The 12,760-nt window shown below is 37.8% G+C and overlaps 2 protein-coding genes across 3 annotated transcripts in view; one reads left to right on the top strand and one right to left on the bottom strand.

The window, feature by feature from the left end:
* Positions 1-4,678, top strand: part of LOC127412773 (ras-related protein Rab-28-like) — a 45,168-nt gene extending 40,490 nt beyond the window's left edge. For both annotated transcript variants that reach the window (XM_051649411.1, XM_051649413.1), the window contains one exon: positions 3,431-4,678. In XM_051649411.1, the coding sequence (XP_051505371.1) occupies positions 3,431-3,523 (93 nt within the window). In that variant the 3' untranslated portion in view covers positions 3,524-4,678. The remainder of the gene's footprint in view (positions 1-3,430) is intronic.
* nudt6 (nudix (nucleoside diphosphate linked moiety X)-type motif 6) overlaps positions 1-12,760 on the bottom strand; it is a 930,254-nt gene that overhangs the window by 701,344 nt on the left and 216,150 nt on the right. The gene's annotated exons all lie outside the window — the stretch shown is intronic.

The raw sequence follows: 12,760 nt of genomic DNA, 5'->3' as shown, positions 1-12,760 counted from the left end.
GCCCTTAGGCAGATGCATTAACAGGGATGCAAAGTCCTCACCTTTCAGCGAAATCTGCCGTTTTGAAAACAAATTTGGTTACTTTTATGATTCGTGCTGATCCGAAGAGTTTATGTTTGGGGGGGTGCTGTCAGTCTCCCATGTGATTGATTACAGCAGTGGCCAGTCACGTGCTTGGCTACAGCAGTCCTACTGAGGCAGATCGCTTGATTGATTACAGTAGTGGCCAATCGCGTGCTTGGCTACAGCAGTCCTACTGAGGCAGATCGCTTGATTGATTACAGCAGTGGCCAATTGCGTGCTTGGCTACAGCAGTCCTACTGAGGCAGATCGCTTGATTGATTACAGCAGTGGCCAGTCGCGTGCCTGGCTACAGCAGTCCTACTGAGGCAGATCGCTTGATTGATTACAGCAGTGGCCAATCGCGTGCTTGGCTACAGCAGTCCTACCGAGGCAGATCGCTTGATTGATTACAGCAGTGGCCAATCGCCGGAAAGCATGTTTGTGGACCGGTGATTGTCTCACCTTTTTTTTGCCCCTCATGATTTTGCATCACTGATTAAAAACAACTAAAAGTATTAATTGTATTTTTATAGCAGCTCATTCATATGTAGGTGTTCGTACATTGATCATTAAATGAATTCATACAAAGAATGCAATTGACTGGTCCCAGATAGATTTCATTTATACATAAATTTGCGGGACACTTTTAAAGGTTCAGCCAATTTAATTTCAGATGGTCAGATCATTTGTAAACATTAATACACATTTGTGAATTTGTTCATGTACGTTTGAGGTGTTGTCAATACATTGGCCTTGATTCAGTGTCTATCCAAAAATACACTTCACGTACGAATTCTTAGTAATGAGATCACCCTAGAGTTATTGAGTGTGTGTGTAGTGTTAACTGTAGTAGTGTATCTGTTGTGTGTATGAATATACGAATGTTTGTAGAGGGGCACAAAGATTAATATTTTATCATTACAAAAACAATTCAGTTCATGCTTAGTGAATTTCCCACTCTATCTTTTGATGTGTTTTTAAGTATGTACATTAATCAATATAAGGGCTGGGCAAAAAATATAGATTTTCCGATTAATTACGATCTTCATTTGAACGATCCTAATAACAATTCTTAAAATTCAAAGATTGATTTTTTTACTTTATGCAAACTCTCTATATTGTTAGTAAATCACTCTCATATGCAACTAAATGTTGTACTATATGACAAAAATGTATATCCTTTCTGTTCTCACAGTCGGTTGTTGATCAAAACAACAAAAGTAGAAAATGAATTAATTCTAATCACACATAGCACAGATGCAGTAAAGTAGCTGTTCGACTTCATTCTCTTTAATATGCACTCAGTTAAAACACTTCTGCGAAATGCTTGGTGAACTGCCACTATTCTTATAGAGACAGTACGGTTTTAGTACTTGTTCTACATTTCAATGTAAATACTTGTGAATAGTACAAATGATGCATATAAAGAATAAACATGTAACAAAATTAATAGAAATGCAATATAATAGATGCAATTTCAAGATATTATATTTATTGATGGAATAAATTAAATTTGTGCATTTTAAAAAGCGCAAATGTGACCAAAATGATGAAAAACTAATGATAAAATAAAATGTGTAAAATGTATATTCTCATAATGTAGTTAGAAGGTCCCGTGTATAATTAACAGCATAAACTGAGAGAGGACTTCTTTTATGTAAGCAAAATGGACGTTATACAGTGTCAAGAAAAATTATGGTATTAAAATTGGAATTAGCTGGTTTTCTGCATTAATTGGTCATGTGATCTCATCTTCATCAAAGTCACAAGTATAGACAAACACAATGTGCTTAAGATAACAACACACAAACAATTATAATCTTTCATGTCTTTATTGAACACATCCCACTAAACATTCACAGTGAAGTGGAAAAAGTAAGTGAACCCTTGGATTTAATAACTGTTCGATCCTCCTTTGGCAGCAATATCCTCAACCATTAGTTTCATCAGTCCACAAAACATTTTCTCAGTAGTGTTGTGGAGTGTCAAGATGGTCTTTGGCAAACTTCAGATGCGCAGCAATGTTTTTGTTGGCTTCCTTCGTGATGTCCTGCCATGGACACCATACCTGTTTAATGTTTTCTGTATAGTAGACTCATGAACAGAGATGTTTTTTTTATTTTATTTTTTTTCTCCCCCTTTTCTCCCCAATTTGGAATGCCCAATTCCCAATGCGTTCTAAGTCCTCATGGTGGCGTAGTGACTCGCCTCAATCCGGGTGGCGGAGGACGAATCTCAGTTGCCTCCATGTCTGAGACCGTCAATCCGCGCAATTTATCACGTAGCTTGTTGAGCGCGTTACCGCAGAGACGTAGTGCGTGTGGAGGCTTCACGCTAGTCTCTGCGGTATCCACACACAACTCACCACATGCCCCACCGAGAGCGAGAACCATATTATAGCGACCATGAGGAGGTTACCCCATGTGACTCTACCCTCCCTAGCAACCTGACCAATTTGGTTGCTTAGGAGACCTGGCTGGAGTCACTCAGCACACCCTGGATTCGAACTCGCAACTCTAGGGGTGATAGTCAGTGTCAGTACTCGCTGAGCTACCCAGACCCCATGAACAGAGATGTTAACCAGTTCCAGTGATTCCTTCAAGTCTTTATCTGTCACTCTAGGGTTCATTTTTACCTCATTGAGCATTCTGCGGTGTGCCCTTTGAGTCATCTTGACTGGACGGCCACTTCTAGTGAGAGTACCTATAGTACTAAATCATCTCCATTTATAGACAGTTTGTCTAACTGTGGACAGATGAATATCTAAACTCTTCAAGATAACTTTGTAACCCTTTCCAGCTTTGTGCAAAACAACAATTCTTGATCGTAGGTCTTCTGAGATATCTTTTTTGCGAGGCATGGTCCACATCAGATGCTTCTTGTGAATAGCAAACTCAAAATATTTAAGTGCTTTTTATAAGTCAAAGTAGCTCAAACCCACACCTACAATCTTGTTTCATTAATTGGACACCAGGTTTGCCAACTCCTGCCTAGGGGTTCACTTACTTTTTCCAAACTACACTGTGAATGTTTAGTGGGATGTGTTCAATAAAGACATGAAAGATTATAATTGTTTGTGTGTTGTTATCTTAAGCACATTGTGTTTGTCTATACTTGTGACTTTGATGAAGATGAGATCACATGACCAATTAATGCAGAAAACCAGATAATTTCAAAGGGTTCACATACTTTTCTAGCCACTGTAACTGTAATATACCCAAATGACTCAGAATCCAACTGAAATCCAAATCAAGCAATGAGCTTCTGAATCGGAATTGAATCGGAAATCTGTATCAATACCCAGCCCTAATCAGTATATTGATTGTTAATTGGGAGGGTGATTGATTTCTTGTTCTCTCTTCTGCAGTACGTGGTTAAAGCAGATATAGTGAACTACAATCAGGAGTTGGTGGCTCGAGCCGTCAACCCTCCTCGCAGCTCCATGTGTAATATACAGTGATCAACAACACGCTCTCTCCATCTCTGTCTGTCTCGCTCATGTCTCCAGCTCTAGTGAGTGTCTGTGATCACAAGTGTTGTGTTCTTAAAGAAGCCTATCCGAATACAGATGGGACACTAAACTCACTCTCATCCTGAGCGATACATGAACATCAAATTCAATCGTTTAGAAAGAGCCAGATGAAATGAACACAGATTCTGATCTTTCTTTTTTTCCACTTCATCTGACTATGATTTGCCAATTAGATATTGTTCTTTATGAAAGAGCTTTGATGTACGAGAGTAGAATATAGTTTTACCAGAGCTTTATTTACTGTGGTAAGTTGATTGTCACTCTTTATGAGAAACTGAGATACATTGAGAGACAATCTGCTGTCTGACGGAGGCTGAAGGATTTGTATTTGTAAATGTTGCTGGTCGTGGCTGGAGTTCATTCGGCTGAGAACAACTCGAGGTCCCACCACTACAGAACTCATTCACAACGACAGAAGCCTGACTTCCTGAGGTCAGAGGTTACGGCAGATGTGTGTGTGTGCATTATGAGAGAAAGTGCCATTGAGGAAGGCCATTCTGAACACATTTTACAATAAATAACATAGAAAATCACTTTTAATACAAGCTTAGTCGACAGCATTTGTGTCATAATGTTGATACACAAAAATGTATTTCGACTCGTCCCTTTTCTTTAAATGTGTGTTCCAGTGAGACACTTACAATGGAAGTCAATGGGGTCAATCTGTAAACATTAAAATACTCACTGTTTCAAAAGTAGACATAAGACATAAACAATATGTGTGTTAACATGATTTTACTGTGATAAACCCTAAAACGCATGTAAAAACAATTATTTAAACAAGCTGTAATTATTTTTTGTACTAATCAACATTATGCCACAAATGCTTTCGATTGAGCTTTACTTGTATTGAACCCGGAATATTCCCGGTTAAAGGGACAGTTCACCCGTCATTGTTTACTCACCTCTGTGTTGTTATAACTCTATATGACTTTCTTTCTTTTTCTGAACACAAAGGGAGAAATTGTGAATAAATGTTGTGCTCAGTGATGTCATACAATGGCAGTTTATGGTGACCACCTCTTCAAGCTTCAAAAGAACACAAAAGTATAATTCAGAAGTCTAATAAATTATTCCATGAGACTCATGATTGTTATGAAAGCATACGATAAGATTTGATGAGAAACAAACTGAAATCTAATGTATTATTTAGAGAAAATGTTCACTGACCGTTGATCTCCTGTGTGTGTTCATGATAGGACACGAAAGCAACAGTTCACGCAGCCCCCTCGTGACATTGGGGCGTTCAAGAGAAAACTCGTCTTGTTTATCTAAAAACAGCGATAGTGACAACAGAACACAACTGCACACAAAACAGAGAACAGAACTTACTAAACATGTCTGAAGAGTTTGTAGTCCAAGAATTGATGCATTTCTATGCCCAGCCTTATTTTTTTGAAAATTTTTGGACCGGTGCCAGTTCACAGTGGACGGAGTTACCCGCGTGATGCTAAAAATAGAAAACAAGCGATTGATAGAATGTACCGTCACTCGTCGCTGCTGGTTAGATAAAAAATTCTGATTACTATAGAAAATGTACCTTTTGTTATGTCTCGTCTGCCGTCAGGTTAGGACACGGTGTGACTGTGGCTGCCTGTAGCTCCTCTATGTTTCTGTTTGATTTCCGAGTACTCCGTTCAAAAAAATAAGGCTGGGCATAGAAATGCATCAATTCTTGGACTGCAAACTCTTCAGACATGTTTAGTAAGTTCTGTTCTCTGTTTTGTGTGCAGTTGTGTTGTGTTCTGTTGTTACTATCACCTGTTTTTAAATAAACAAAACGAGTTTTCTCTTGAACGCCCCAATGTCACGAGGGCGCTGCGTGAACTGTTGCTCTCGTGTCCTATCATGAACACACACAGGAGATCAACGGTCAGTGAACATTTTCACTAAATAATACATTAGATTTCAGTTTGTTTCTCACCAAATCTTATCATATGCTTTCATAACAATCATGAGTCTCATGGAATAATTTATTAGACTTCTGAATTATACTTTTGTGTTCTTTTGAAGCTTGAAGAGGTGGTCACCATAAACTGCCATTGTATGACATCACTGAGCACAACATTTATTCACAATTTCTCCCTTTGTGTTCAGAAAAAGAAAGAAAGTCATATAGAGTTATAACAAAACAGGGGTGAGTAAACAATGACTGAATTTACATTTTTGGGTGAACTATCCCTTAATAATCATTTGACTCATTTTAAACAGTATTTTGATAGAGTAAGAATAGTCGAAAATAAATATATTTACAAAATATGCACAAGTGTGTTCACAAACTTTTGCATTTTTTTACATTTACAAAGTAACCGCTGGATCGTCATTTGCACATCAGTCATTTGTAGCTCACCTTGGATTTGTTTGTGAATGTTTGAAGAGTTTTCTGACAGGTTTTGATTGACAAATACAGTTAGCCAATCAGATGAGTAAGCTATAGTTTGTCAACTCTGTGACTCGTGATGCATCTCTTATGTGTCTTTAATGGACAGTAAGTCATGTCATGATGAAATTAAATAATGTTTTCATTTGTGATCTGCAAAAAATCAAGCCAAAGTGAAAGTACCTTTAATAACTTATTTAAAAGTCCCCAACCCATGTTGTCATATGTTTATTAATGTGGCATGTGGTTTACTATCAAATCTACAAAGAATATCCTAAATGCCATCTCAAAAATGTTTCATACAGATAATCCCCCCCGCTGTAGAGTGACAAATATTTGATGTTTATGAGCATCATTTTGCACCAGTAATCTGCATTTAAGCAGGACTCACACAGAGAGGTCTTGTGTTTAATATTTGCAGGCTGCCTGTAAACTGTATTTGAGTGATTTGTCGGTTTGTGTGTGCGTGAGTGTGTTTTCATTTCCACGGGACGCCAGGAATCCCTCTACTTGGAGAAGTTCCATTATATGACCTCTGAATATTTATATTTTAATACTGAATGTATTTGCAAACTCAGGCCTCTCCAGGTGTTTTAGAACGTTGTATACTCTGTCAGTTTAGGAATAAATGTCACAACACACATTGACACGCATGTCTGGTTTTTCTTAAATCTCCATCTTCATTCCTCTGGAAAAGTCAAATAGATCTTTTCCAAATCCCACTTTCAGAAGATGTATTAATGTGGAGGAGGATGTAGACATGTGGTCAGGAATATTGTCCAATATTAATATCATTCAAATGTCTGCCTGTAATTTACTGTAACACGATACAGTAAGTAATTACGCTTGAAATAGTCTCCTCTTGACTGCACTTACACACGAGCTGTTCAGAGTGAGTCCAGAACTTTTTACATCATCTGATGCGGGATTACGAGTCCCATATTTATACGATATTTCATATATCTCACATATACAGTCACTGAATACTGGAATACATTCTCACTTCACCTTCACTACATAAGAAGAATACAGAACTTTTCACTGTACAATGATATCTTAGTGCTATAATTTATAATTATAATCTTTAAACTCAATTAGTTAACATGCACATGCACTTATAATGATAGATGCAGGTATAAAGTATTTTATCTACATGTAAAAAGCAGTAAACTGTAAGATATTGTAATAGTTATTTCTCTTAATCATCTTTTAAATAATTTCTATTTTTTTTTTTCTAATTCTAATAAGAAACTTTTTTTTTTCTTTTTTTTTTTGTGAAATGGCGACAACAACTCCACGTCATTAAAGGGAAGTTCACCCAAAAATGAAAATTCTCTCATCATTTACTCACCCTCATGCCTCATGTAGCTCCAAAAATCACATAATGGCAGCATAAAAGTAATCCATACGACTCCAGTGGTTTAATCCATGTCTTCAGAAGTGATATGATAGGTGTGGGTGAGAAACAGATAAATATTTAAGTTGTTTTTTACTGTAAATCTCCAGTTTCACTTTCAGCTGTGAAAGTGAAACTACAGGCACCACATGTGGCGATTTAGAGTAAAAAGTGGACTTAAATATTGATGTGTTTCTCACCCAAACCTATCATATCACATGGATTAAACCACTGGAGTCTTATGGATTACTTTTAGACTGCCGTTATGTGCTTTTTGGAGCTTCAAAGTTCTGGTCACCATTCACTTGCATTGTATGGACCTACAGAGCTGAAATATTCTTCTAAAAATCTTCATTTGTGTTCTGCTGAAGAAAGTCATACACATCTGGGATGGCATGGGGGTGAGTAAATGATGAGAGAATTTTCTTTTTTTGGTGAACTTTCCTTTTAATGAAGACGTTAAAGAAATGCTGTTTAGTTTTTCGCTTTTCTCATGAACAGACGGCGGACGCGCGCATGCGCACTGGTCTCGTGCGAGTGGCGAGTCCACAGGGTCGACTCGCGCTTCCAGCTGTCAGAGCGAGAGCTGACACTTGGCGCGCATGCTGTTTGTACAGGTGTTTTAGTAAAGAAAACAACGGCAAGACTCTTCCAGTTCAAACTCTCCCGGCCTACTCGAAAAAGACGCGAGGAAAGAATAATATATGGTGGAAAATAATGCGAGGAAAAGGGCTGAAGGTTTGACAAATGAGCGGCGGGTCATTGGGGAGTTCGAGTCTGTTTCCCGCGCGCGGGCTCTGAGTGATGGCGTGCCTAAATGTCGTGTGTCCGTTAATGCTGAAGAGAGACGATGACCCAACAAGATATGAGAAACATCTCAACTCCAATTATAATTTCACACAGGTAAGAAACATCTTAAAATAAAATGTTAACATGTCAGAAGCATCTCCAAGCAGAGTTTCCACAATGTCCTTAAAGTGCTTAAAGGGTAAATTCGTCCAGAAATTAATAACTGTCTCATTTTTTTTTTTTTTTTTTTTTTTTTTTGTCTTTCCAAACCCCGACGTTCTTCTGTGCAACACAAAAGGTGAATATGTGAATTTAGGTGAATATCCTGACCATATAATGAAAGTAAAAGAGAACTTGGGCAGTCAACCTCCAAAATGACAAAAAACAAACAAAAAAAAAACAAAAACAAAAAACAATTAAAGTATCATAAAAGCGATCCAGTTGATTTGTACGTTACTGTATATTCAGAGTCATCTGAAGTTATACTATAGAAGTTTGTGTGATGAACCAACACACACTCTCTCTGCAAAATCGTCAGGATTCGTATGACTTTTCTAAATTTGGCATATGATCTTGTGCGACTGCACTCGTTTGAATTCCTACGACTTTCACTACAGCCAATGACACTGCTGGACATCGTTTCCATCTAATACGCAAGAATTACTTGCTTCTGTCACACACAACAGCTTCCTATCATGTTTACACACTCTACTGATTGGTCAAGTTTAAATAAGGGGTTTGGGTAAGGGCATAATATTAATAAGTATGTCCTCAATGCCTCGTGTGCAAAACTCACGTTTACTTCCACATTACACATCCGGGAATTTGCACGTAATGAAGTCGTATGAGTTTATGCGAACAACATTGTGCGAAACCATACGAAATAGCCAACTCGTAAATTATGTACGACTTTCATTAGATCGGGTTGGATGAACCGAACTTTCAGTCGTTATTCACTAAAGGCTCGTGTGCGTTCCGGATCGGATCCTGCCAGGTCGACCGTGTTGCCTTTCAAAGTATACTCTTCTAACGGCGAGCAAATATGAATGCGTTTGTTGCATACGCACTTCGACTGTTTTGTGATTCTCTTTTAGTACTGTCAGTGCTTACCAATTATGCACACAGTCGAGGACAAGTAAATCTGGGCCACGTGTGGACTGTGCTGAGGACGACATTTGCATCATGGATACTGTGCGCGGAGTGATTAGCAACATGGACAACCGAAGAATACTTTGGCCTTTAGAATCAAACTTTTCAGTAAGCTGTTAAGTTGGATCATCGAGTTGTTGAGTTGAGCTCGAGAACCAGATCAGTTTGATTTGTGAACGAATCAACCACACCGCTTTTGTGATCAGCCGATTCTTTCAAAAGATCCGAATCAATAGACCTTTTTCATAGTAACGCCATCTTTGATTTTTGACGGGAATGAAAACGAGGCTGTGAGGAATTGACGTACCGTCTTTTCAATGACGTGCCTGAATTTCCACAGCTCATGTTTCTGGAGTTTTTTTGTCTACTGAAATGTCTTGGAAATATATTTTTCAATGTTTCGTAAGGTGGAACAATCCTAAAACACTTTTCAATCGATCACAGCCTCATTGTCATTCCCGTTAAAAATGATAGATGGCGCTACTGTGAATAATGTCTATAGAATGATTCATTCATGAAATGTAAAGATATTTAAAGGTGCTGTAAGCGATTTATTTTTATTTTTTTCATGGAAAGATATGCAAAAACATTGTCCTACTCTCTGAAAGATATTAATGAAATAAGTGTCCTGAGATACAGTGCTGTGAAAAAGTATTTGCCCCCATCCTGATTTCTTCTGTTTTTGTGTATATCTCAAACTAAATTGTTTCAAAAATTCAAACAAAATCTAACATAAAACAAAGGCAATCTGAGTAAACACAAAATACAGTTTTTAAATGAGAATGTTATTTATTGAAGCAAAAAAGTTATCCAATACCAACTGGGCCTGTGTGAAAAGTTCCATTAGTTTCTAAATCCCCAAATCTATGAATTTAGTATTTAATGGGGTTCAGCTGGACTAGACACACCCATGCCTGATTACTGCCAGCCCTGTTCAATCAAATCAGCACCTACATAGAACTTTTTCAGCAGCATGAAGTTGGCTAAAAGGTCTCACCCAGTAGCACACTATGCCAAGGTCGAAATAAATTCCAGAAATTATGAGGAAAAAGGTGATTGAAATACATCAGTCTGGGAAGGGTTACAAAGATATTTCAAAGGCTCTGAGACTCCAAAGAACCACAGTGAGAGCCATTATCTCCAAATGAGAAAACTCGGCACAGTAGTGAACCTTCCCAGAAGTGGCCAACCTTCCAAAGTTCCTCCAAGAGCACAGCGACGACTCATCCAGGAAGACACAGAAAAGCCAAGGACAACATCCATGGAACTGCAGGCCTCTCTCGCATCAGTAAAGGTCACTGTTCATGACTCCACTATCAGAAAGACACTGGCCAAAAATGCCATCCATGGAAGTGTGGTGAGGAGAAAACCACTGCTAACCCAGAAGCGGGGCACTGGTGGCTCAGTGGTTAAGGCTCTGGGTTACTGATCAGAAGGTTGGGGGTTCAAGCCCCAGCACCACCAAGCTGCCACTGTTGGGCCCTTGAGCAAGGCCCTTGACCCTAACTGCTCCAGGGGCGCCATATCACGGCTGACCCTGCACTCTGACCCCAGCTTAGCTGGGATATGTGAAAAAAAAAAAAGAATTTCACTGTATATGTGCAAATGTGTCATGTGTGATAAATAAATATAATTAAATTAAATTAGAAGCAGTTTTATTATAGTTTTGGATTTTTAATATAGTTTTTATTTCTATTTTATGTTCAGTTTGTCATTACAGTTTAGTTTAGTTTTCGTAATTTTTCACGGTTTGTCTGTTAGTTTTAGTTTAGTTTTAGTTTTCTCAGTGTTTTTTAGTTTCAGTTTAGTTTTAGTATTTTTTATGGCTGTCAAAGCGGAGTGTTTACTCGTGTGATTTAAAAAGTCGAACATCATTACGTTTCTCTGGGCAGTCTTGTGTTAGTCTATCTTGTGTTATTTTCATGATAATGTGGATTGTAAATGTTGCAAAATGTATAATATAGGGCGAATATGGACAAAGTGACAAAAGACATTTAAGCTTGATCCACAGTGTATCCACATGTATTTCATTAAATGATTATAAATCATTACTAAACTAAATTTTGGGGAGTATACAATTAAAGAGACAGTTTACCCAAAAAATTAAAGTTCTCTCATCATTTATTCACCCTCATGCCATCCCAGATGTGTATGACTTTCTTTCTTCTGCAGAACACAAATGAAGATTTTTAGAAGAATATTTCAGCTCTGTAGGTCCATACAATGCAAGTGAATGGTGACCAGAACTTTGAAGCTCCAAAAAGCACATAAAGGCAGCATAAAAGTAATCCATAAGACTCCAGTGGTTTAATCCATGTCTTCAGAAGTGATTAAAGAAGAGAATAATTTTTCCTCTGTCCCACTTTACCAGTAGGCCCTGCTGCTAAAATACATCTGAGATTTGGTCAAAAGAAGGTCTTCAAAGGTTCAATTTCCCAGTATTGAATATTTCTAACTTTTGCTTTTGGCTAAGTTAGAAGACATCCTAAGCTTTCTTAAAAGGTATAATTAAGTTATGTCATTTGGATCATAATTAAAAGTGTCAAGAAAAGAAATATTTCCAAAATTGTCCCACTTTGCCCATATTCACCTTATTACATCAAAAACTAAAATGAAATCAAGATCATTTTTATTTTATTTTAGATTTTCTTTTTTTTTTCAATAATTTCAGAAAATGATTTTAGTTAGTTTTTGTTAACTATAATAACACTGCCTAGAAAAACATTAAAGCTTAACTAAATTTTACCAAAACACACCTTGATGATCCTCAAACGTTTTGGGAGAATGTTCTGTGGACTGATGAGTCGAAAGTGGAACTGTTTGGAAGACGGGTCCCGTTATATCTGGTGTAAATCAAACACCGAATTCAACAAAAAGAACATCATACCTACGGTCAAGCATGGTGGTGGTAGTGTGATGGTGTGGGGATGCTTTGCTGTTTCAGGGCGACTTGCAATAATTGAGGGAAACATGAATTCTGCTCTCTTCCAGAAAATCCAAAAGGAGAACGTCCGGTCATCAGTCCGTGAGTTGAAGCTCAAGCGCAACTGGATTATGCAGCAAGACAATTTTCAAAAGCATAGGAGTAAGTCCACCTCTGAATGCCTCAAAAGAAGCTAAATTAAAGTTTTGGAGTGGCCTAGTCAAAGTCGTGACTTGAACCCGATTGAGATGCTGTGGCAGGACCTTAAACGGGCAGTTCATGCTTGATAATCCTCCAATGTGTCTGAACTAAAGCAGTTCTGCAAAGAAGAGTGGGCCAAAATTCCACCACAGCATTGTGAAAGACTGATCTCCAGTTATCAGAAGTGTTTGGTTGCAGTTGTTGCTGCTAAAGGTGGCACAACCAGCTATTAATTTTAAGGGGGCAGTTACTTTTTCACATGGGTGATAAAGGTGTTGGATAACTTTTTTGTTTCAATAAAAAGATATATATATATATATATATATA

Source organism: Myxocyprinus asiaticus, chromosome 22 (assembly GCF_019703515.2).
Source record: "Myxocyprinus asiaticus isolate MX2 ecotype Aquarium Trade chromosome 22, UBuf_Myxa_2, whole genome shotgun sequence".
Classification (NCBI taxonomy): Eukaryota; Metazoa; Chordata; class Actinopteri; order Cypriniformes; family Catostomidae; genus Myxocyprinus; species Myxocyprinus asiaticus.
The sequence above is the reverse complement of the archived record's forward strand: the minus strand, read 5'-3'. Positions and strand labels throughout refer to the sequence as shown.